The sequence below is a fragment of the Pituophis catenifer genome, unplaced genomic scaffold, assembly GCF_029215685.1.
Source record: "Pituophis catenifer annectens isolate HBS135680 unplaced genomic scaffold, rPitCat1.0.hap2 SCAF_2, whole genome shotgun sequence".
Taxonomy (NCBI): Eukaryota; Metazoa; Chordata; class Lepidosauria; order Squamata; family Colubridae; genus Pituophis; species Pituophis catenifer.
The window spans coordinates 4372056-4395540 of record NW_027256882.1 but is presented as its reverse complement, the minus strand read 5'-3'; the positions used below and the strand labels follow the sequence as shown (position 1 = coordinate 4395540).

General features: G+C 45.1%; 1 protein-coding gene and 1 pseudogene across 2 annotated transcripts in view; both read left to right on the top strand.

Annotated features, from left to right (window-relative positions):
- Nucleotides 1-3064: 3064 nt before the first annotated feature.
- On the top strand, nucleotides 3065-10886 carry LOC139311630 (zinc finger protein 665-like; annotated as a pseudogene).
- A 4372-nt stretch (nucleotides 10887-15258) lies between these two features.
- The window catches only part of LOC139311585 (zinc finger protein 665-like), a 90153-nt gene continuing 81926 nt past the window's right edge, over nucleotides 15259-23485 (top strand). Inside the window, exons 1-6 of one of the 2 annotated variants that reach the window (XM_070936046.1) lie at nucleotides 15259-15298; nucleotides 15455-15511; nucleotides 16282-16364; nucleotides 17344-17470; nucleotides 18624-19013; nucleotides 19191-20847. In XM_070936046.1, coding sequence (XP_070792147.1) covers nucleotides 15259-15298; nucleotides 15455-15511; nucleotides 16282-16364; nucleotides 17344-17470; nucleotides 18624-19013; nucleotides 19191-20847 — 2354 coding nt within the window. Of the gene's footprint in view, nucleotides 15299-15454; nucleotides 15512-16281; nucleotides 16365-17343; nucleotides 17471-18623; nucleotides 19036-19104; nucleotides 21043-23485 lie in introns of those variants that run through there. The other variant, XM_070936048.1, reaches the window with a different exon arrangement.

Here is a 23485-nt window from a genome sequence, read left to right as displayed (position 1 = left end):
TTTCTACAACTTGGAAGATATTTTTGGCCTTTAAGGGTTTGCACTCTGAGTCATAGTGGGGACATCCAGGCAGTGTCTACATTTACCTGAGTACCACAATTCCCCCCCCCCCATGGTGGCTCTTCCCTCAGAGCAGCCTCTGTCTCCGTCTCCGCTCTTCCCGCCAGAATAGGCTCCTCCCACTCTCTGGCACTCCAGGACTCCCTGGAGAAGAGCCGAATGCTGGGAACCCCTTTGTTTCCAGGGCTCCGGCCGACGTCCCCACTAGCAGCGGCGGCAACAGGCAGAGCCCATGGAAGCTTTCCCCAAGCCCCCTCCCCAAGAGAAGTGGAATTGGGAGAGGGAAAGGTGGGGCTTAACAAGAATACTTCAAAGTTGGCCTATCAGAAATCGGTTGCGCCAATGGGAAGCCTCCCTTCTGATGAGTCATCGGTCTCTGGGCAGAACCTCTGGTGATTTTTCCCTGCCGAGAAAGCCATTAGAGCAAAATGAGAAAGGGGGAGGGGCTCCGCAGATTGTGTATGGCGGAACTGGGGGGTCCCATATAGGACCCAGGCGGGCCCTGAGTAAAGCAATCTCTCTGGGAGGCAAGGATTGCTGAGATGGGGAAATCCCAGGCTACGAGCTGATGAGGCCCCAACTCTAGAGGTCTCCTCCAGCCACGGCTCACTTGTTTTTCCCACGACCCCCGTGACACGTGTCTGTAGCCTTCCAGTGCAGGACCCACTCTGGCTTTCCAGAGGCCTTTCTGTATGGCCCGTTTCCCTGACCTCCCGGGGAGTCTGACGGCTGAGAAGCATCAGGTGATGAGGATGGTTTTCCCATTCATCTCTGTCTTCCAGGGTCGTGGCCTCATTTTCCCCTCCACGCTTTTCTCTCCATCCTTAATGACATAATTCGGAATTACATGGATACTGGAATTCGAGGTCTGGAGGTCTGAGTCTGCATTCCTATTTCTTGGAGAAATCTCCATGTATCTCCTAGGATTTATTTACACAAAGGTGAAAAATCTGGATCAAACGTATGGCTCCAGGCAGCCTTTTGTGGGATGTTTGGAGGATGGAAACCCGGATTGCCTCTCCTGGCTCCTTCATCTCTTCCGGAAGGTGAAGGACGAGAAAACTCAGAGGATGTGGCCCAGGCAATTCTGGTCACAGTTTTATGAGGATGTAGTCTAGAAAACTGGGAGACAATGGAAGGCATCAAGCTCAAAACATCAAAAGCAGCAGAAAGTGTCATGTTCTGCCAGATTTGGGGGGGTGGGAGCCTCAAGACCACCCCCGTTTATTTATTTATTTATTATTCATATTTCTATGCCGCCCAACTCTCCGAAGACTCTGGACTATCAGTCCCCACTCGCTCCAGAAAGGCTCATTAGCGTGATAAAATGTGTCTATGGAGATTCTCAGTCATTCAGGTCATGGTTGTCCCAAAGGTGCTTTTTCAAGAGGCAACTGGACTTTTGGGATTTTCTTTGAAGATATTTCGCTTCTCATCCAAGAAGCTTCTTCAGCTCTGACTGGATGAGGGTCTACAACATGGTGCTTTCAGCAGTTCCAAGAAGGCTCTGCACCCATTCACACAACTTGGGTGACCCTGAGGACCCAGATAAACCTCCAAGTGGCCTCAAGGACTCTCTCAAAGGATGCAAGTGACCACTTGTCAACAAGGAGTAAAAATCCTTCCATTCCCCACCAGAGGCCTCTTGGATGAGAAGCGAAACATTTTCAAAGAAAAAAGAAAGAAAGTCCAGTTGCCTCTTGAAAAAAGCACCTTCAGTGTTCCTGGTGTTACATCTTAAGGGGGAAAACTGGGACGGTAAGGAAGTCCCCTGTGACATTGTGGAATGACATTAATCGAGCACGCCTGCGCATGAACAGGAAAACGATTTCGGCACTTTGCTTCTTTCCTCTGAAAATCTACCAAGACCCACGTAGGACTCTGTTCGTGGGTTCCTCCTTTAGTTTTCCTCCCTTTTTTGCTGTGGAGCAGCCAGAAAGGAGACTCGCTCAGAGTTTCTTGTGTCCCATGGACCTCCATTGGGTGGGGTCTCTGGGGAAGAGACACTACACCCTGTGGTTTTAGGTCTGACAAGGGAACGTCAGTTTTGGAAACCTTGGAAACCTTTCATATTTCCCGGCCTGTTTTCCTTTAAGCTTTGATAGTGTGGGTTTCTCTCTCCCTCTCCATCCTTCCTTCTCTACTCTGTATGTCTGTGTGTGTGTGAGAGAGAGAATGAATTAGAAAATCGATGGGCTCCCAAAAGAACGGAACCGGCATTTGATCTCCGCCTGGCTTCTCCCGGATGCCATTTGAACCGCTCGCTCTCCAGGGCAGGTGCAGCCCTGCATAGTCTCCAAAGCTGCCCCCACGCCTGCGATTTCACCACAGTTGCCAGCAGGGGGCGCTCTCTTGGCTGCCGACTGACGAGCCCAATGCGCATGCCCGATTTCCTCTGCGAGGTCAGGTTCTTCTGGATGTGAGTTGCTCCGTGGGGGCGGGAAAGAGGGGGGTCCTGCGCCTGAGATCCTCCCCAGGGGAGGGAAGGAGATTCTGAATCCCAAGGCTTGGAGGGAACCCACCCCTCCTTGCTGTGCATGGGGGAGATCCAAGAATGGGGCGGGGGGAGGAGAAAAGGAAGCCTAAAGGAACCACATGCTCACATCTCCTTCGGATTCAGTTTCCAAGGCTTGGAGGATCCTTGGAGAGCCAGCGGAGACCAGTTGCCCGGCGGTGCCAGTGCCTGGAAGATTCCTTCTGAGCCTGGCAAAGGAGAAACAGGAAGAGCTACAGGTCAGAGAAGCTTCTTTTGGGAAATACGGAGCTCCCTGATAGGGTTTTGGAGATTAATAATGCAAGTAGATATTTAGAGAAACTCATTAGCGAAATTGTTCTTGTGTCCTTCCAAAGAGTGTCTCATTTGGAGCGATTCTCCCATGGGGTCTCATCCATCGCCACTGATGGACAGAAGGGTTTTGTGGGCAGAAAATAAAATCCAGATCCTCTTGTGTCCTGTCCTCTTAACAGCCCTTCTTTGCTTATATTTCAGGTTCTGAGGTCCTTCCAGGAATGGGGAGTAATGGGGTGGATCGCACAAATCTTTCTCCTGATCTATCTCCTGATTTATTGGGTTAGGGATTTTCTGTCTTCACTGTCAGTTGTATTGTGTTGGGGTGTGTGTGTGCACTGAGGGAGCTCAACCAATCTCATTGTACATATGTTGTGCACTGACAATAGAGATTTGAATTGAATTGAATTGAATCTCTCTTTCAGAGGGATCCCCAAGGATAAAAGTCAAGGTCAGGATACCTCACTAGGTAAGGGGAGACTTTTCCACTGGATTGGAGACTTTCTAGGAAGATTCTAGTTATCCTTAATTCTATGTGTCTTTTCATGTCTTAGTAGTTGGACTTAGTAGAAAGTGACCCAATAAGAAAGAACTTCCTCTTCAAGCTAGAAGACTTAAGGCACACAAAAGAATTCCCTCCCTTCAGAGCAAGGCTATGGTTGGCCTTTTGCAGAAGACCGACTCTTATAGGGGCCATCTTGACTTGCATTCTGTCTCCTCCTCCATCATGAGAGATTTCTCTTTGTTCTCAGTGATGTGGAAGAGAGCAACCTGGTTTTGGGCTTCCTTAAGAGATAGTTTTGACTAAATTCCTACACAGTTCCCTGCTGGACCATTTCAAACAATACCTGTCCTAGCAGGCATGTTTCTTGGGTTGCTAGAATTTCACTAATTTCTCTTCCACATGGAACATGATGGCTTCAAGCTGCCGAGAGTGGGGGGAGAATTTACAGTGATTGAGCAAATACTTTGGTTGCCAAGAGTATAAACTTCCACGTGTTATTCCAAAAGGTTAGGAGAACAATCTAACTGAGGTTTGTTCTTCAGCATATGGTGGGTTTGGTCTTCTCCTTTTATTCTTGGCTACCATAATGGAGCCTATGAAAGCGAGTGTGTAGAAGAGGCAAAAATAGAGGTTTCCTGGGCAGGACAGGAAGAAATATAAAGTTGTGCCTTCAAGGTGGAAAATATGAAGTTGATCCGTTTCCTGTTTCCATCCTGTCTCTCTCCTTCTCAGTGGGCAAAATGGAGTCACCGTTGTTCATTGAATTATCTCCTTCTATTGGTGGAGCTGAAAGAGCCGCTGGATTCCCAACTCAGGTAGGAAGAGATTAGCATCTTATATGTGGGAGAATTAGGAGACCTCTATTTTCCTTTGAGGACTCAACGTATGATACTGCTATTCCTGAGCAAAGCACAACAAGGAAATTAGAAATTTAAATTTACGATCAGTTAAACTAGGCCCACCTCTCAACAAAGATTTGGAAATGTATAGAACTCCTCAGTGGTTATATTATTCTGGTTTCAAAAAATGCCACATGACAGTTCACGTTGCCTATCCCAAATAAAACAGAAAGGACACATGAGTAATTAGGCTAAATCTACTATATTGTAAGTATAATCTTGTTTTCCTATCGTTGGGGAAAGAGGTAAAAACAGGAGAAGCAGAAATTGCTTTGCGTATCATCTGCATCTTGATGCCTAGAAGTGCATTCTCATAGTATTTTCATGAAAGTTCATGACTGTGAGCAAAGCTGATCCTTCAAAGAACCCCAAATTTGGTTACTATGTTTAGTTTATTTAGTTTAGTTTATTTGATTTGTATACCGCCCTACTCCCGAAGGACTCAGGGCGGTGAACAGCCAACAATAAAATACATAAATACACAAAATTTAAAAACCCGATAAAATCAAATTAAACTTTTTGGCCCAGACAAATTAAAATACCCCAATAATTTAAAAACAGATTAAAATTTACATATTTAAAAAGGGAAGAGATCAGGCCAAGCCCGCTTGATGGAATAAAAAGGTCTTCACAGCACGGCGGAAGGAGCGCAGATCCGGGATCCTCCGTATCTCCGGGGGGAGCTCATTCCAGATGGTAGGTGCCCCCACAGAGAAGGCTCTCCCCCTAGGGGCCGCCAGTCGACACTGTTTGGCTGACGGCACCCGGAGGAGTCCCTCTCTATGAGAGCGTACTGGCCGGTGGGAGGCTATTGGTGGTAGTAGGCGGTCCCGTAAATAACCAGGCCCTAAGCCATGGAGCGCTTTAAAGGTGGTAACCAAAACCTTGAAGCGCACCCGGAAGACCACCGGGAGCCAGTGCAGCTCGCGCAGGAGAGGTGTTACATGGGAGCGCCATGTCGCTCCCATTACCACCCGCGCGGCCGCACTCTGCGCCAGTTGGAGCCTCCAGGTGCTCCTCAAGGGGAGCCCCATGTAGAGAGCATTACAATAGTCCAGGCGGGAGGTGACGAGGGCATGAGTGACCGTGCGTAACGAGTCCCGATCCAGAAAGGGACGCAACTGGCGAATCAGGCGGACCTGATAAAAAATCCTCCCGGTCACGGCCGTCAAGTGCTCTTCTAAAGACAGCCGTGAATCCAGGAGGACGCCCAAGTTGCGAGCCCTCTCCGTGGGGGCCAATGATTCGCCCCCAATAGTCAGTGATGGCGTCAACTGGCTATATCGGGACGTCGGAAACCACAGCCACTCGGTCTTGGATGGGTTGAGCCTGAGCCTGTTCCTCCCCATCCAGATCCGTACGGCCTCCAGGCACCGGGACATCACTTCAAGGGCATCGTTGGGGTGATCCGGGGTGGAGATGTACAGCTGGGTGTCATCAGCGTACTGATGGTACTCCACCCCGAAACCACGGATGATCTCGCCCAGCGGCTTCACATAAATGTTGAACAGGAGAGGTGAGAGGACCGACCCTTGCGGCACCCCACATATGAGGGGCCTCGGGGTTGACCTCTGTCCCCCTGTCAACACAGACTGCGACCGGTCAGAGAGAAAGGAGGAGAACTACCGCAACACAGTGCCTCCCACCCCTAACTCTTCCAACCGGTGCAGCATGATACCATGGTCGATGGTATCAAAAGCCGCTGAGAGATCTAACAGGACCAGGACAGAGGAGCACCCCCTGTCCCGAGCCCTCCAGAGATCATCAACCAACGCGACCAATGCCGTTTCCGTGCTGTACCCGGGCCTGAAGCCCGACTGGAACGGATCCAGATACGTCGTTTCATCCAGGTGCTGGGGGAGCTGTTGCGCAACCACACTCTCAACAACCTTCGCCACAAAACGAAGGTTGGAGACCGGACGATAATTTACCAACATTGCCGGGTCCAGGGAAGGCTTCTTGAGGAGAGGCCTCACCACCGCCTCTTTCAAGGCGGCAGGAAAGACACCCTCACCCAGCGAAGCATTTATAATCCCCTGGAACCAGCCTCGTGTCACCTCCCCAGAAGCCAGCACTAACCAGGAGGGACACGGGTCCAATAAACAAGTGGTCGCGTTCAGTCTACCCAGAATCCTGTCCACGTCCTCAGGGGTCACAGGATCAAACTCATCCCAGATAACATTCTCAAGACCTGCCCCAGTCCCTTCCCCTAAGACTATCCAGTCGGAGTCCAGATCTTCCCGAATCTGAGCGATTTTGTCATACAGATATTGAACAAAATCCTTGGCTCTACCCTCCAAGGGGTCCTCCCGCGCTTCCTGGTGGAGCAGGGAGCGGGTCACCCTAAACAGGGCGGCCGGGCGATTATCTGATGACGCAATAAGAGCAGCAAAATAGCTACATTTCGCTGCTTTTATCGCCACTAGGTAATTCCTAATATGAGCTCTTACCAGTGTCCGGTCAGATTCAGAAAGACTGGCCCTCCAACTACTCTCTAGGCGTCTTTTCCGGCGCTTCAACTCCCTCAGCTCCTCAGTGAACCAAGGAGCTAAATGAGATCGGCGCCAGGTCAGAGGCCGCAAAGGCACGACCCGATCCAGAGCTCCAGTGGCCGCCCTATCCCAGGCGGCCACTAGGTCTCCAGTCGAGGCGTGTGCCAGAGCCTCAGGGAATGGCCCAAGCTCCATCTGGAACCTATCCGGTTCCATCAGGCGCCTGGGGCGGAACCATCTTACCGTCAAACACAAATTCCACAGAATCTCTTGCAAATATCATGAAATGTTGGAGGCACTCATGGTGTGTCTAAGGCACGCTATGCCACTTGATCAAGGCAGCCTGATGACATGGAAGGTCAGCAGACTGAGTAAAGGTGATAAAACATACTCTAATTGGCTGTCAGGCATAGGCTGTTGAGTCTAACTAGGCAAATGTCCAATCGAGAATTTTCATTTTGTGCTTTTAGTCCCACAGATGCTTTTTTCAAGAGGAAAAAAGGAGTTTCAGGTTTTTTTGAAGACATTTCGCTTCTGATCCAAGAAACGTCTTCAGCTTCTTGGATGAGAAGTGAAATGTCTTCACAGAAAAACCACAAACTCCATTTGCCTCCTGAAAAAAGCACCCTTAGGACAACCGGGACCATGCATGATTGACAATCTCCATAGACATTTGTGCTTTTAGGATTTGCAGATTGAAGGAGATCTTGCAAATTTTGTTGAGTCTGCTCACAGGGATTATTCCTTCTTTTAGGGTCCTGTGTCCTTTGGGGAGGTGGCCATCCATTTCAACAGTGAAGAGTGGTTACTGCTTGATCCCAGCCAGAAAGCCCTGCATCAAGAAGTCATGTTGGAAACATCTAGGATTGTGGCCTCTTTAGGTAAGGGTGTTCTGATCTAGGCTCCCTTAACAAGCAGGAGGCAGGAATTATAGGCAAAACCTCTTTTATTTACACGACACTGAGTTACCTTCATTCACAGTCAGCAAGGTTTGTCCAAACAGTTTTTCCAAGGAATATTTCTCAACACACCTTATCTCATTTGGCAAGTTGCCACGTAACTTGTTTCCAACCGCAGTACAAGACAAAACTTGGAACAGTCTCTCAGTCACGGAATGAACGAATTGTTTCCTGCAAAAGCCTACTCCCTGCTCCTCTTTTATTTCCTATGGGAGGGGCCAATCACCTCCAAGCTGTGGCTTTACTCTCGAGTCAACCCTGCTTTCTGAGTTATTCTTCTCTTCTAGCAGCTTTGCACATGCGCACACCGGGAATGGGCTCCAGCTGTTCCTCTGCCTTGCTGCTGTCTAACTCCCTCAATGTTTCCGAAGCAGAGCCCTCGTCCGAGCTTCCTCTAGCCCCCAGGACTAGCCCAAGTTCCTCCCTAACCTCCTCACTGTCCGACTCTACTGCCAGCTCCGCTGACGGGCCACAACAAAGGGTTCCTCTGGAGGAAAGTTTAAGTCAGAGCAAGTTGTCGCTAGATACAAATTAGATCTGTATATATTTTGTTAAAAATGATTTCATCTCTTCTTTTTTTCTATTACATTAATTCACGGTCTTCTAAGTAGCACAATTTTATTTAGAAGAGAAAGATCAGTGTGGTGACCAGGAAGTGTTGACATTCAGTCTTGTGGTCATCCTTGGGCCCTGGGTCATTACCGCAGAGTTATTGGGAAGATGATCAGGGAGAGGCTGTTTTTGCTTGTCCTACTCAGCAACAAATTTTGTCTTCCTCTGTGTTGCAGTAACATACGTTGTCTTATTGAATGCAAGTTGGGTGCCTCATAGTTGACACAATCTGTGTGCCACGTCCTGATATCAAGATGTGTTTTTGCTTTAAATTTTTAACTGCCAAGAATGAGGGTAGATGAGCAGCCATGCTACTCTTTTAAGTTAATAAGTAATATGCATGCTGTCATTTCCCTTGTTGTTTTCCGCAGACGCCCAGTAATAGATAAAACTATGCATAGGGACATCAACGTGGACGTTGTAGATTATTCTAATTTATTGTTTTTCCCCCACAAGCATTTGATGTGGAGAAGAAGGAAAATGACCAAGAGCCAAATTTAGTGCCATTTCAAATAATCAAAATTGAAATTCCTGAGGAGACATCTACAGATAAGTGGGGAAGGAGGAAACGCGAAAAGAAGCAAAACTGGAGGAAAAAATCTATTCTTGAATGTGTGGAAATGGATCACTTCCTGACCCAACGTGATTCCAAAGAAAATACAGGGAAATGTCAAAGTTTCAAAGCAAACCCCGGTTTCAATAACCACTGCAAAACTGGAAAAAGGTCTAGCAGTAATAATCTTACTTCACATAAAATGATCCAAACAAGGGAAAAACCCTACAATGGTGTGGACAGTGGAAAAAGCATTGGGTGGAGAGGTAATTTAACTTCTCATAAAAGAATACATTCAGGGGGGAAACCCTATAAGTGCCTAGACTATGGTAAAAGATTCCGTTTGAACAGTTCATTTACCTCTCATAAAAAGATCCACACCAGAGAAATATGCCTAGAATATGGAAAGAGCTTCAGGTACAGAGAGTGTCTGAAATCCCACGAAAGCAACCATACAGGGGGAAAACCTTATAAATGTGTGGATTGTGGAAAAAGGTTCAGTGTGAAGAGTTCCCTTACTTGCCATAAAAGGATCCATACCGGAGAAAAACCCTTTAAATGCATACAGTGTGGGAAAAGCTTCAGCACTAGTAGTTACCTGATATGCCATAGAAGGATCCATTCAGGGGAAAAACCCTATAAATGTGTAGACTGTGGAAAAAGGTTCAGTAGGAAGAATTCCCTTACTTACCATAAAAGGATACATACTGGAGAAAAACCGTTTAAATGCATGCAGTGTGGGAAAAGCTTCAGCACTAGTAGTTACCTGATATGCCATAGAAGGATCCATCTAGGGGAAAAACCCTATAAATGTGTAGACTGTGGAAAAACCTTCAGGACAAATGCTTCTTTTACTACGCATAAATTGATCCATGCAGGAGAGAAACCCTTTAAATGCATAGAGTGTGGGAAGTTCTTTAGGCAGAGTGGTGGCCTTGCTTCCCATCAAAGGACTCATACGGGAGAGAAACCCTATAAGTGTATAGAGTGTGGAAAGAGCTACAGAAATACAAATCAACTGACATCCCACAAAAGGATCCATTCAGGTGAAAAACCTTATACATGCGCGGAATGTGGAAAACCCTTCAGAACAAGCAGTTCCCTTGGTTCTCATATACGGGTCCATACAGGAGAGAAACCCTATAAATGCATGGAGTGTGGAAAGAGCTTCAGTGTAAAGTGTTCTCTTACTTCTCATAAACGGATCCACACAGGAGAAAAACCCTATAAATGCCTTGATTGTGGGAAGGGCTTCAGCCAAAGCTGTGGCCTTGCTTCCCATAAACGGGTCCACACAGGAGAAAGACCCTTTAAATGCTTGGAATGTGGAAAAAGCTACAAAAACAGCAGTTACCTGAACTTCCATAAACGGCTCCACACCGGAGAGAAACCCTATAAATGCATGGAGTGCGGAAAGAGCTTCGCTATAAAGAGTTCTCTTACTTCTCATGAGAGGATCCACACAGGAGAGAAGCCCTATAAATGTCTAGAGTGTGGGAAGAGCTTCAACCAAAGCAGTCAATTTAGTTTCCATAACAAGATGCATACAGGGGAAAAACCTTATAAGTGCACAGACTGTGGAAGGACCTTTGCTGCCAGTAGCCATCTGACTTACCATAAAAGGACCCACGCAGGAGAGAAGACTTATAAATGCCTGGAAGGTAGAAAGAGCTTGAGTGATAACCATTCCCTTACTTCCCATAACAGGAACCACACAGGAGAGAAATCATATGTATGCAATGAATGTGGGAAGAGTTTCAGTACAAGCAAGTCTCTTACCACATTAGTATCCACACACAGAAGAAATTGCACCAATGCCTGGAATGTGGGAAAAGCTTCAGATTAAAAAATCACGTTACTTCTCATAAGAGGATCCACACCGGAGGGAGATAGAAATATATTATGGAATGTGCAAGTTTTTGTGAAAACAGGATGCTTTGAAGGAAGAATCCACAATGGGCAGAAAAACATCCTGTGAAAAGCAGTCAACTTATTTCCCTTACTAATATGACCCACATCAAGGCTACATACAGGACGGGAGGGAAATCCCTGTAGGAACTGAAGTGTCCTTAATTTGTGTAAAAGGATGCACTCTGATATGAAACCGTCTTTTATATTATGTACACTGAGAGCATATGCACCAAGACAAATTCCTTGTGTGTCCAATCACACTTGGCCAATAAAAATTCTATTCTATTCTATTCTAAAGATATGGAGTGTAAAAAGAATAACATCTGTGAAAAATGTGGTGAATAGTCTTCCTTCTTTCAGAGGACCGCCATAGGAGCAACTGAAGAAATGTATGGATTTTGGGAAACTGCCAGGATAGATTTTTAAATTCCTGAGGTATTACCTATTCAGTTAAGGTTTCAAAAAAAGCTGTTAAACTGCCCCTCTCATTACTCCAAAACCTCACAATCTCCACTTGGTCAAGCTACCTTACAGGCAATCCCCAGGTTACGAGTATTCCCTTAGCAAAAGTTACGTGATATGTGCCTCCTAGTGTTTACAAACAAGTCCCATAATTATGAGTATTGCAGCACCAAACTTGTTTGCTCTTATGAACAACTGTAGAGGCTGTGCAACATTTGCCCTGCCTGTGCCCTCCCCACCCACCCCCAGTGGGTCTTCATAGTCACATACAGTATTCACCTGTGGATACTCACCTGAAGATCTCCTCTGTCACACTTTCTTTGCCTGCTTCATTGCTTTAGGCTTTCAAGAAGGCCTAATGTATTGTGAGATCAGAGGCCTAATGTATTGTGAGAACGCTGGCAGTCACTTTAGCGCCTCTTTCATTTTGTGATATCAAGTTGATCAGAAAGTTCAATCATACTTGACATGTTAGGGGAGCGTAGCATTGGTATGGTTTTGGAGAAAACCGTTAGATGCATGATTGTGACTGTGCTTTTTATCTTAATACAGGAAATATGTTTTAAAAAACATATTTCCTGATTATTAACCTCCTTTCTCAATTTGAAAGGTTAATAAATTATTGGAAATAATGTAAATGATGCCCTACTTTATACACATTGAACAAAACAGCTAAATGAAGAAACATGAATATGTAGGAGAACTTATTGGGAGGAGAGTGGAATAAAATGTTAGAAAATACTAGAAGGGGTGGAATGAGTTCACAACTCAGTTTCACATTGCACAATGATGCATTGAAAACCATGGAATGAGAAAAGCATTAGCAAGATAGATTTATCTATGAAAGAAGCAAACAGTGAGAAAAATTGTAGCTCATAAAATGTAGGAATATTCCTCATCATAAAATCTTGGCATTATTATTTGAATTTTCCTAATTATGTAAATTTTACATCTATGGATATAATCCATGGGACATTGAAAGTGCTTCAGCCAACTTCATCTTCTTCCTTTCCACTAGAGGACTCAAAGGGGAACCAGAAAATTTAAGCCCTTTGCCTCTTTCTACAAGTTGGAAGATATTTTTGGCCTTCAAGGATTTGCAGTTTAGTCACAGTGAGGAGGTCCCATTTGATACAATTAAATTATGTATTAATTGAATAAGTCCATCTAAAATATTTCTTATTCTCCAGCCAGTGATTCCACTCTTTCCCTTTGAAAATGAAGCCTTAAAAGAAACACCATCATTATTCTGAAGGATCTTTGGGGACGAGTGGAGGCCGAGGGCTTGATCCAGTGTGGGGAATCTGGGGATATTCCAAGTCATTCACCTCAGTGACGGGGTGACTTCCAAGGGTCGGGGGGGGGGCTCCCATCAGAGAAGCTGGAAAGTGGCTCCTGAGGGGAACATTGTAGGGGTGGAGGGAGAAGAGAGGACCAGAAGGTAGGCCCTGAGCGAAACAATGTCTAGTGGAAGCAATGATTGCCGAGATGTGGAAATCCCAATCTACTAGCCCAGGGGTGGGCAATTGTGGCTCTTTTACAACCTGTGGACTTCAATTCCTAGAATTCCTGAGACAGCCAAGCTGTCTCAGGAATTCTGGGAGTTGAAGTCCACAAGTTATAAAAGAGCCACAATTGCCCACCCCTGTACTAGCCGATGAGGCCCAAAATGTACTGGTGTCTTCCAGCCACAGTTCACTTGTTTTTCCCATAACATCCCTCTTCCCCCCGTGACACATGTCTCTAGCATTCAAGTGCATGATCAGTTCTAGTTTCCAGAGATTGTATTTTAGGGTTGTGGCTGTCATTTCCCCACTCCACATTTTTCTCATGATCCTTAATTACATAATTATGAATTACATAAATACTGAAGCTCAATGATCAAGGTCTGAGTCTGCATTCCCATTTCTTGGAGAAATCTCCATGTATCTCCTGGGATTTATTTACACAAAGGTGAAAAATCTGGATCAAACATATGGCTCCAGGCAGCCTTTTGTGGGATGTTTGGAGGATGGAAACCCGGATTGCCCCTCCTGGCTCCTTCATCTCTTCCGGAAGGTGAAGGACGAGAAACCTCAGAGGATGTAGCCCAGGCAACTCTGGTCACAGTTTTATGAGGATGTAGTCTAGAAAACTGGGAGACAATGGAAGGCGTCAAGCTCAAAACATCAAAAGCAGCAGAAAGTGTCATGTTCTGCCAGATTTGGGGGGTGGGGAGCCTCAAGACCACCCCCGTTTATTTATTTATTTATTATTCATATTTCTATGCCGCCCAACTCTCCGAGGACTCTGGACTATCAGTCCCCACTTGCTCCAGAAAGGCTCATTAGTGTGATAAAATGTGTCTATGGAGATTCTCAGTCATCCAGGTCATGGTTGTCCCAAAGGTGCTTTTTCAAGAGGCAACTGGACTTTGGGGATTTTCTTTGAAGATATTTCGCTTCTCATCCAAGAAGCTTCTTCAGCTCTGACTGGATGAGGGTCTACAACATGGTGCTTTCAGCAGTTCCAAGAAGGCTCTGCACCCATTCACACAACTTGGGTGACCCTGAGGACCCAGATAAACCTCCAAGTGGCCTCAAGGACTCTCTCAAAGGATGCAAGTGACCACTTGTCAGCAAGGAGTAAAAATCCTTCCATTCCCCACCAGAGGCCTCTTGGATGAGAAGCGAAACATTTTCAAAGAAAAAAGAAAGAAAGTCCAGTTGCCTCTTGAAAAAAGCACCTTCAGTGTTCCTGGTGTTACATCTTAAGGGGGAAAACTGGGACGGTAAGGAAGTCCCCTGTGACATTGTGGAATGACATTAATCGAGCACGCCTGCGCATGAACAGGAAAACGATTTCGGCACTTTGCTTCTTTCCTCTGAAAATCTACCAAGACCCACGTAGGACTCTGTTCGTGGGTTCCTCCTTTAGTTTTCCTCCCTTTTTTGCTGTGGAGCAGCCACAAAGGAGACTCGCTCAGAGTTTCTTGTGTCCCATGGACCTCCATTGGGTGGGGTCTCTGGGGAAGAGACACTACACCCTGTGGTTTTAGGTCTGACAAGGGAAGGTCAGTTTTGGAAACCTTTCATTTTTCCCGGCCTGTTTTCCTTTAAGCTTTGATAGTGTGGGTTTCTCTCTCCCTCTCCATCCTTCCTTCTCTACTCTGTATGTCTGTGTGTGTGTGTGTGTGAGAGAGAGAGAATGAATTAGAAAATCGATGGGCTCCCAAAAGAACGGAACCGGCATTTGATCTCCGCCTGGCTTCTCCCGGATGCCCCTTGAACCGCTCGCTCTCCAGGGCAGGCGCAGCCCTGCATAGTCTCCAAAGCTGCCCCCACGGCCGCGATTTCGCCACAGTTGCCAGCAGGGGGCGCTCTCTTGGCTGCCGACTGACGAGCCCAATGCGCATGCCCGATTTCCTCTGCGAGGTCGGGTTCTTCTGGATGTGAGTTGCTCCGTGGGGGCGGGAAAGAGGGGCGTCCTGCGCCTCAGATCCTCCCCAGGGGAGGGAAGGAGATTCTGAATCCCAAGGCTTGGAGGGGACCCACCCCTCCTTGCTGTGCATGGGGGAGATCCAAGAATGGGGCGGGGGGAGGAGAAAAGGAAGCCTAAAGGAACCACATGCTCGCATCTTCGGATTCAGTTTCCAAGGCTTGGAGGATCCTTGGAGAGCCAGCGGAGACCAGTTGCCCGGCGGTGCCAGTGCCTGGAAGATTCCTTCTGAGCCTGGCAAAAGAGAAACAGGAAGAGCTACAGGTCAGAGAAGCTTCTTTTGGGAAATACGGAGCTCCCTGATAGGGTTTTGGAGATTAATAATGCAAGTAGATATTTAGAGAAACTCATTAGCTGAATTGTTCTTGTGTCCTTCCAAAGAGTATCTCATTTGGAGTGATTCTCCCATGGGGTCTCATCCATCGCCACTGATGGACAGAAGGGTTTTGTGGGCAGAAAATAAAATCCAGGTCCTCTTGTGTCCTGTCCTCTTAACAGCCCTTCTTTGCTTATATTTCAGGTTCTGAGGTCCTTCCAGGAATGGGGAGTAATGGGGTGGATCGCACAAATCTTTCTCCTGATCTATCTCCTGATTTATTGGGTTAGGGATTTTCTGTCTTCACTGTCAGTTGTATTGTGTTGGGGTGTGTGTGTGCACTGAGGGAGTTCAACCAATCTCATTGTACATATGTTGTGCACTGACAATAAAGATTTGAATTGAATTGAATTGAATTGAATCTCTCTTTCAGAGGGATCCCCAAGGATAAAAGTCAAGGTCAGGATACCTCACTAGGTAAGGGGAGACTTTTCCACTGGATTGGAGACTTTCTAGGAAGATTCTAGTTATCCTTAATTCTCTGTGTCTTTTCATGTCTTAGTAGTTGGACTTACTAGAAAGTGACCCAATAAGAAAGAACTTCCTCTTCAAGCTAGAAGACTTAAGGCACACAAAGGAATTCCCTCCCTTCAGAGCAAGGCTATGGTTGGCCTTTTGCAGAAGACCGACTCTTATAGGGGCCATCTTGACTTGCATTCTGTCTCCTCCTCCATCATGAGAGATTTCTCTTTGTTCTCAGTGATGTGGAAGAGAGCAACCTGGTTTTGGGCTTCCTTAAGAGATAGTTTTGACTAAATTCCTACACAGTTCCCTGCTGGACCATTTCAAACAATACCTGTCCTAGCAGGCATGTTTCTTGGGTTGCTAGAATTTCACTAATTTCTCTTCCACATGGAACATGATGGCTTCAAGCTGCAGAGAGTGGGGGGGGAGAATTTACAGTGATTGAGCAAATACTTTGGTTGCCAAGAGTATAAACTTCCACGTGTTACTCCAAAAGGTTAGGAGAACAATCTGACTCAGGTTTGTTCTTCAGCATATGGTGGGTTTGGTCTTCTCCTTTTATTCTTGGCTACCATAATAGAGCCTATGAAAGCGAGTGTGTAGAAGAGGCAAAAATAGAGGTTTCCTGGACAGGACAGGAAGAAATATAAAGTTGTGCCTTCAAGGTAGAAAATATGAAGTTGATCCGTTTCCTGTTTCCATCCTGTCTCTCTCCTTCTCAGTGGGCAAAATGGAGTCACCGTTGTTCATTGAATTATCTCCTCCTATTGGTGGAGCTGAAAGAGCCGCTGGATTCCTGACTCAGGTAGGAAGAGATTAGCATCTTATATGGGGGAGAATTAGGAGACCTCTATTTTCCTTTGAGGACTCAACATATGATACTGCTATTCCTGAGCAAAGCACAACAAGGATATTAGAAATTTAAATTTACGATCAGTCAAACTAGGCCCACCTCTCAACAAAGATTTGGAAATGTGTGGAACTCCTCAGTGGTTATATTATTCTGGTTTCAAAAAATGCCACATGACAGTTCACGTTGCCTATCCCAAATAAAACAGAAAGGACACATGAGCAATTAGGCTAAATCTACTATATTGTAAGTATAATCTTGTTTTTCTATCGTTGGGGAAAGGGGTAAAAACAGGAGAAGCAGAAATTGCTTTGCGTATCATCTGCATCTTGATGCCTAGAAGTGCATTCTCATAGTATTTTCATGAAAGTTCATGACTGTGAGCAAGGCTGATCCTTCAAAGAACCCCAAATTTGGTTACTATGTCAAACACAAATTCCACAGAATCTCTTGCAAATATCATGAAATGTTGGGGGCACTCATGGTGTGTCTAAGGCACGCTATGCCACTTGATCAAGGCAGCCTGATGACATGGAAGGTCAGCAGACTGAATAAAGGTGATAAAACATACTCTAATTGGCTGTCAGGCATAGGCTGTTGAGTCTAACTAGGCAAATGTCCAATCGAGAATTTTCATTTTGTGCTTTTAGTCCCACAGATGCTTTTTTCAAGAGGAAAAAAGGAGTTTCAGGTTTTTTTGAAGACATTTCGCTTCTGATCCAAGAAACGTCTTCAGCTTCTTGGATGAGAAGTGAAATGTCTTCACAGAAAAACCACAAACTCCATTTGCCTCCTGAAAAAAGCACCCTTAGGACAACCGGGACCATGCATGATTGACAATCTCCATAGACAGTTGTGCTTTTAGGATTTGCAGATTGAAGGAGATCTTGCAAATTTTGTTGAGTCTGCTCACAGGGATTATTCCTTCTTTTAGGGTCCTGTGTCCTTTGGGGAGGTGGCCATCCATTTCAACAGTGAAGAGTGGTTACTGCTTGATCCCAGCCAGAAAGCCCTGCATCAAGAAGTCATGTTGGAAACATCTAGGATTGTGGCCTCTTTAGGTAAGGGTGTTCTGATCTAGGCTCCCTTAACAAGCAGGAGGCAGGAATTATTGGCAAAACCTCTTTTATTTACACGACACTGAATTACCTTCATTCACAGTCAGCAAGGTTTGTCCAAACAGTTTTTCCAAGGAATATTTCTCAACACACCTTATCTCATTTGGCAAGTTGCCACGTAACTTGTTTCCAACCGCAGTACAAGACAAAACTTGGAACAGTCTCTCAGTCACGGAATGAACGAATTGTTTCCTGCAAAAGCCTACTCCCTGCTCCTCTTTTATTTCCTATGGGAGGGGCCAATCACCTCCAAGCTGTGGCTTTACTCTCGAGTCAACCCTGCTTTCTGAGTTATTCTTCTCTTCTAGCAGCTTTGCACATGCGCACACCGGGAATGGGCTCCAGCTGTTCCTCTGCCTTGCTGCTGTCTAACTCCCTCAATGTTTCCGAAGCAGAGCCCTCGTCCGAGCTTTCTCTAGCCCCCAGGACTAGCCCAAGTTCCTCCCTAACCTCCTCACTGTCCGACTCTACTGCCAGCTCCGCTGACTGCTGACGGGCCACAACAAAGGGTTCCTCTGGAGGAAAGTTTAAGTCAGAGCAAGTTGTCGCTAGATACAAATTAGATCTGTATATATTTTGTTAAAAATGATTTCATCTCTTCTTTTTTTCTATTACATTAATTCACGGTCTTCTAAGTAGCACAATTTTATTTAGAAGAGAGAGATCAGTGTGGTGACCAGGAAGTGTTGACATTCAGTCTTGTGGTTATCCTTGGGCCCTGGGTCGTTACTGCTGAGTTATTGGGAAGATGATCAGGGAGAGGCTGTTTTTGCTTGTCCTACTCAGCAACAAATTTTGTCTTCCTCTGTGTTGCAGTAACATACGTTGTCTTATTGAATGCAAGTTGGGTGCCTCATAGTTGACACAATCTGTGTGCCACGTCCTGATATCAAGATGTGTTTTTGCTTTAAATTTTTAACTGCCAAGAATGAGGGTAGATGAGCAGCCATGCTACTCTTTTAAGTTAATAAGTAATATTCATGCTGTCATTTCCCTTGTTGTTTTCCGCAGACGCCCAGTAATAGATAAAACTATGCATAGGGACACCAACGTGGACGTTGTAGATTATTCTAATTTATTGTTTTTCCCCCACAAGCAGTTGATGTGGAGAAGAAGGAAACTGACCAAGAGCCAAATTTAGTGCCATTTCAAATAATCAAAATTGAAATTCCTGAGGAGACATCTACAGATAAGCGGGGAAGGAGGAAACGCGAAAAGAAGCAAAACTGGAGGAAAAAATCTATTCTTGAATGTGTGGAAATGGATCACTTCCTGACCCAACGTGATTCCAAAGAAAATACAGGGAAATGTCAAAGTTTCAAAGCAAACCCCGGTTTCAATAACCACTGCAAAACTGGAAAAAGGTCTAGCAGTAATAATCTTACTTCACATAAAATGATCCAAACAAGGGAAAAACCCTACAATGGTGTGGACAGTGGAAAAAGCATTGGGTGGAGAGGTAATTTAACTTCTCATAAAAGAATACATTCAGGGGGAAAACCCTATAAGTGCCTAGACTATGGTAAAAGATTCCGTTTGAACAGTTCATTTACCTCTCATAAAAAGATCCACACCAGAGAAATATGCCTAGAATATGGAAAGAGCTTCAGATACAGAGAGTGTCTGAAATCCCACGAAAGCAACCATACAGGGGGAAAACCTTATAAATGTGTGGATTGTGGAAAAAGGTTCAGTGTGAAGAGTTCCCTTACTTGCCATAAAAGGATCCATACTGGAGAAAAACCCTTTAAATGCATACAGTGTGGGAAAAGCTTCAGCACTAGTAGTTACCTGATATGCCATAGAAGGATCCATTCAGGGGAAAAACCCTATAAATGTGTAGACTGTGGAAAAAGGTTCAGTAGGAAGAATTCCCTTATTTACCATAAAAGGATACATACTGGAGAAAAACCGTTTAAATGCATGCAGTGTGGGAAAAGCTTCAGCACTAGTAGTTACCTGATATGCCATAGAAGGATCCATTTAGGGGAAAAACCCTATAAATGTGTAGACTGTGGAAAAACCTTCAGGACAAATGCTTCTTTTACTACGCATAAATTGATCCATGCGGGAGAGAAACCCTTTAAATGCATAGAGTGTGGGAAGTGCTTTAGGCAGAGTGGTGGCCTTGCTTCCCATCAAAGGACTCATACGGGAGAGAAACCCTATAAGTGTATAGAGTGTGGAAAGAGCTACAGAAATACAAATCAACTGACATCCCACAAAAGGATCCATTCAGGTGAAAAACCTTATAAATGCGCGGAATGTGGAAAACCCTTCAGAACAAGCAGTTCCCTTGGTTCTCATAAACGCATCCATACAGGAGAGAAACCCTATAAATGCATGGACTGTGGAAAGAGCTTCAGTGTAAAGAGTGCTCTTACTTCTCATAAACGGATCCACACAGGAGAAAAACCCTATAAATGCCTAGACTGTGGGAAGGGCTTCAGCCGAAGCAGTAGCCTTACTTCTCATAAACGGGTCCACACAGCAGAAAAACCCTATAAATGCATAAAATGTGGAAAGAGCTACAAAAACAGCAGTTACCTGAACCTCCATAAACGGCTCCACACGGGAGAGAAACCCTATACATGCATGGAGTGTGGAAAGAGCTTCACGATAAAGACTTCTCTTACTTCTCACGAAAGGATCCACACAGGAGAGAAACCCTATAAATGTATGGAGTGTGGAAAGAGCTTCAGGGCAAGCAGTGCTCTCAATTGTCATCAACGGATCCACACAGGAGAAAAACCCTTTACATGTATGGAGTGTGGAAAGAGCTTCAGTGTAAACAGTTCTCTTACTTCTCATAAACGGGTCCACACAGGAGAAAAACCCTATAAATGCCTAGACTGTGGGAAGGGCTTCAGCCGAAGCAGTAGCCTTACTTCTCATAAACTGGTCCACACAGGAGAAAAACCCTATAAATGCATGAAATGTGGAAAGAGCTACAAAAACAGCAGTTACCTGAACCTCCATAAACAGCTCCACATGGGAGAGAAACCCTATACATGCCTGGAGTGTGGAAAGAGCTTCGCTATAAAGAGTTCTCTTACTTCTCATGAACGGATTCACACAGGAGAGAAACCTTATAAATGCCTAGAGTGTGGGAAGAGCTTCAACCAAAGCAGTCAACTTATTTTACATAACAGGGTCCATTCAGGGGAAAAACCTTATAAGTGCACAAACTGTGGAAAGACTTTCGCTGCCAGTAGGTCTCTGACTTACCATAAAAGGACTCATACAGGAGAGAAACCTTATAAATGCCTAAAATGTGGAAGGAGCTTCAGTGATAACCGTTCCCTTACTTCCCCTAACAGGTTCCACACAGGAGAGAAATCATATGTATGCAATGAATGCGAAATCATATGTATGCAAGAGTTTGAGTACAGGCAGGTCCCTTAGTAACCATATTAGTACCCACACACGGAAGAAATTTCATCGGTGCACAGGATGTGGGAAAAGCTTCCAATTAAAAAGTCACCTTACTTTCCATAAGAGGATCCACACCAGGAAGGGGGGGGGGAATAAAAATGTATAGAATGCCGACTGGCATTAGTAACTGAAGCGTCCTTAATTTGTATAAAAGGATCCACTCTTATAAGAAACCATCTAAAGATATGGAGTGTAAAAAGAATAACATCTGTGAAAAATGTGGTGAACAGTCTTCCTTCTTTCAGAGGATCACCATAGGAGCAACTGAATAAATGTATGGATTTGGAAGCCCTCAGGATAGAGTTCTTACTTCCAGAGATATTATCTATTCAGTTATGGTCTCCTCAAAAAAAAATCTGTTAAATAATCGCCCCTATCGTTACTGCAAAACCTCACAACCTCGGCTTGGTAACAAACTGCTTTATTTAGGCAGAAATTGAATCAACATCTGAAGTGAGTCGGATCAGCCTTCAAGCTTTGTGAAGACCTGGTGTATGCAAGCAAAGCAAGGGAAAATGTATGTGTATATATTCATTTTAGCTCTAATTGTGTTGAAAATAGTGGCCTTCTTTAAACATGTGGCAAGGATTTCAGCTATTATTTTGTGCATATGTACTGTATGTGCATCAATTTAGTTGCAAGTGGAAATCTCTCCCAAATATTTAGATGTACAGGCTAGTCTGGTGCCAAATTGCATTAACCCAGCTAAAAGGGACTTTATAAATGGTTTTATTGGTCCAACAGTGCACCGTATGAGGAATATTTTTTAAAAGGAAATATTGCTTGATTTAAATTATTCACTGTTCAGTTTCGCAGATTAAAGTAACCAGTACCGTATTTTCTATTTCTCAAGATTTTCAAATTTTCAATTTAGTGCCTCTATTTCATTTTGTGATATCAAGTTGAGCAGAAAGTTGAGTCATACTTGACATGCTAAGCAATTGTACTGTTGCTATGGTTTTGGAGAAAAATGTTAGTAGCATGATTGTGACTTCGAGTTTTTTAACAATATAGCTTTTTTAAAAACATATTTCCTGATTATTAACCATCTTTCTCATTTTGAAATGTTAATAAATTATTGGAAACAGTTGTTGCGCAAGGTAAATGATGCCCTACTTTATACACATTAACAAAACAGCTAAATGAAGAAACAAGATGAATATGTAGGAGAATTTACGGGGGGAGTGGGGAGAATAGAATAAAATGTTAGAAAGTGATAGAAGGAGGTGGAATGAGTTCAGATGCGACTCAGTTTCATGTTGCACAATGATGCATAGAAAAGCATGGAATGAGAAAAGAATTAGCAAAGTAGGTTTATGAAAGAAGCAAACGAGACATTGTAGCCTATAAAATTTGAGTACATTCCTCATTATAAAATCTTGGCATTTTTATTAGAATTTTCCTAATTATGTAATTTTACATCTGTGGAGATAATCCATGCAGCATTGATTGTGCTTTGGCCAATTTTATCTTCTTCCTTTGCATCAGAGGACTCAAAGGGCAACCACAGAACTGAAACCCTTTTGCTGCTTTCTACAGTCTGAACGAACATTTGGCCTTTTAGTGGTAGACAAGGATTTGTGCTTCAAGAAGCTGTTGAATTGAGGGGACTGCCTCCCAACTGTGGCCCTGTTCCATTTAGATTGGGGACTGAATCGGAGACATGTGGATGCGTTTGGATGTGATGGGTCCCCAAGAGCTTCGAGAGGACTGGAAAGGGTCTCTTGTGGGGTGGAGGGGGACTCCTGGGGGAGAAGAGAGGCCCAAAAGGCAGGAGTCGAATCCACCTCTGAGGAGCCACAAAGACAATCAGATGAATGGGGCTTCCCTCATAACTGCATCTCTCTCTCTCTCTCCCTCTCTCTCTCCCCCACACCAAGAATGTGGCTCCTCCCACCTCCTCTGAACCCCTTTTCCCACTTTGCCACTTGAGGGAATTGCATTGGGAGAGGTGTAGTCAGGAGGAAGGAGTATCGGAAGTTCTCTCCTCCAGTGCCCTGGAGCCTTTCCTCCAACTGCTCTCCTGTGAGTCACAGCCCCTTTCTTGCCTCCTTCAATGTTGCTTCCCAGACCCCTCCTTACCTGGGGGGGGGATTCCTTCTGCCCTCGCTTCCAGGATCTAGGACAGCACCCTCATCACCAGCAACAGGGGACCCCAGCAGAACTCATGAAATGCTCCCCACAAACCCCCTCTCGAGAGGGTTAGAAATGGAATAGGGAGGGGGTCTGGAGGGAGGGGTACTTTGTAGTTGTCTTGCCAGGAATAAGTAGAAGCGCCTTTTGGAATCTTCTCTGCCACTTCATCTGTCTCCAGGCTGAGTCTGCAGCCCCAACTTCAGGGGGCGGTTGTGTGTTAAACTGGAGTGTCCTGAAAGGGACATTTCGAGGGGGGGGGGGAGTTGTCGTGACAGAAGCAATGCCTAGCAACTATCTAGTTCACAGGTGTCAAACTTACCGCATCATGCTGCCATCACGTGACGTTTGCGACGTTTTCCCATCCACAGAGCTGTGGTGCGTGTGGCC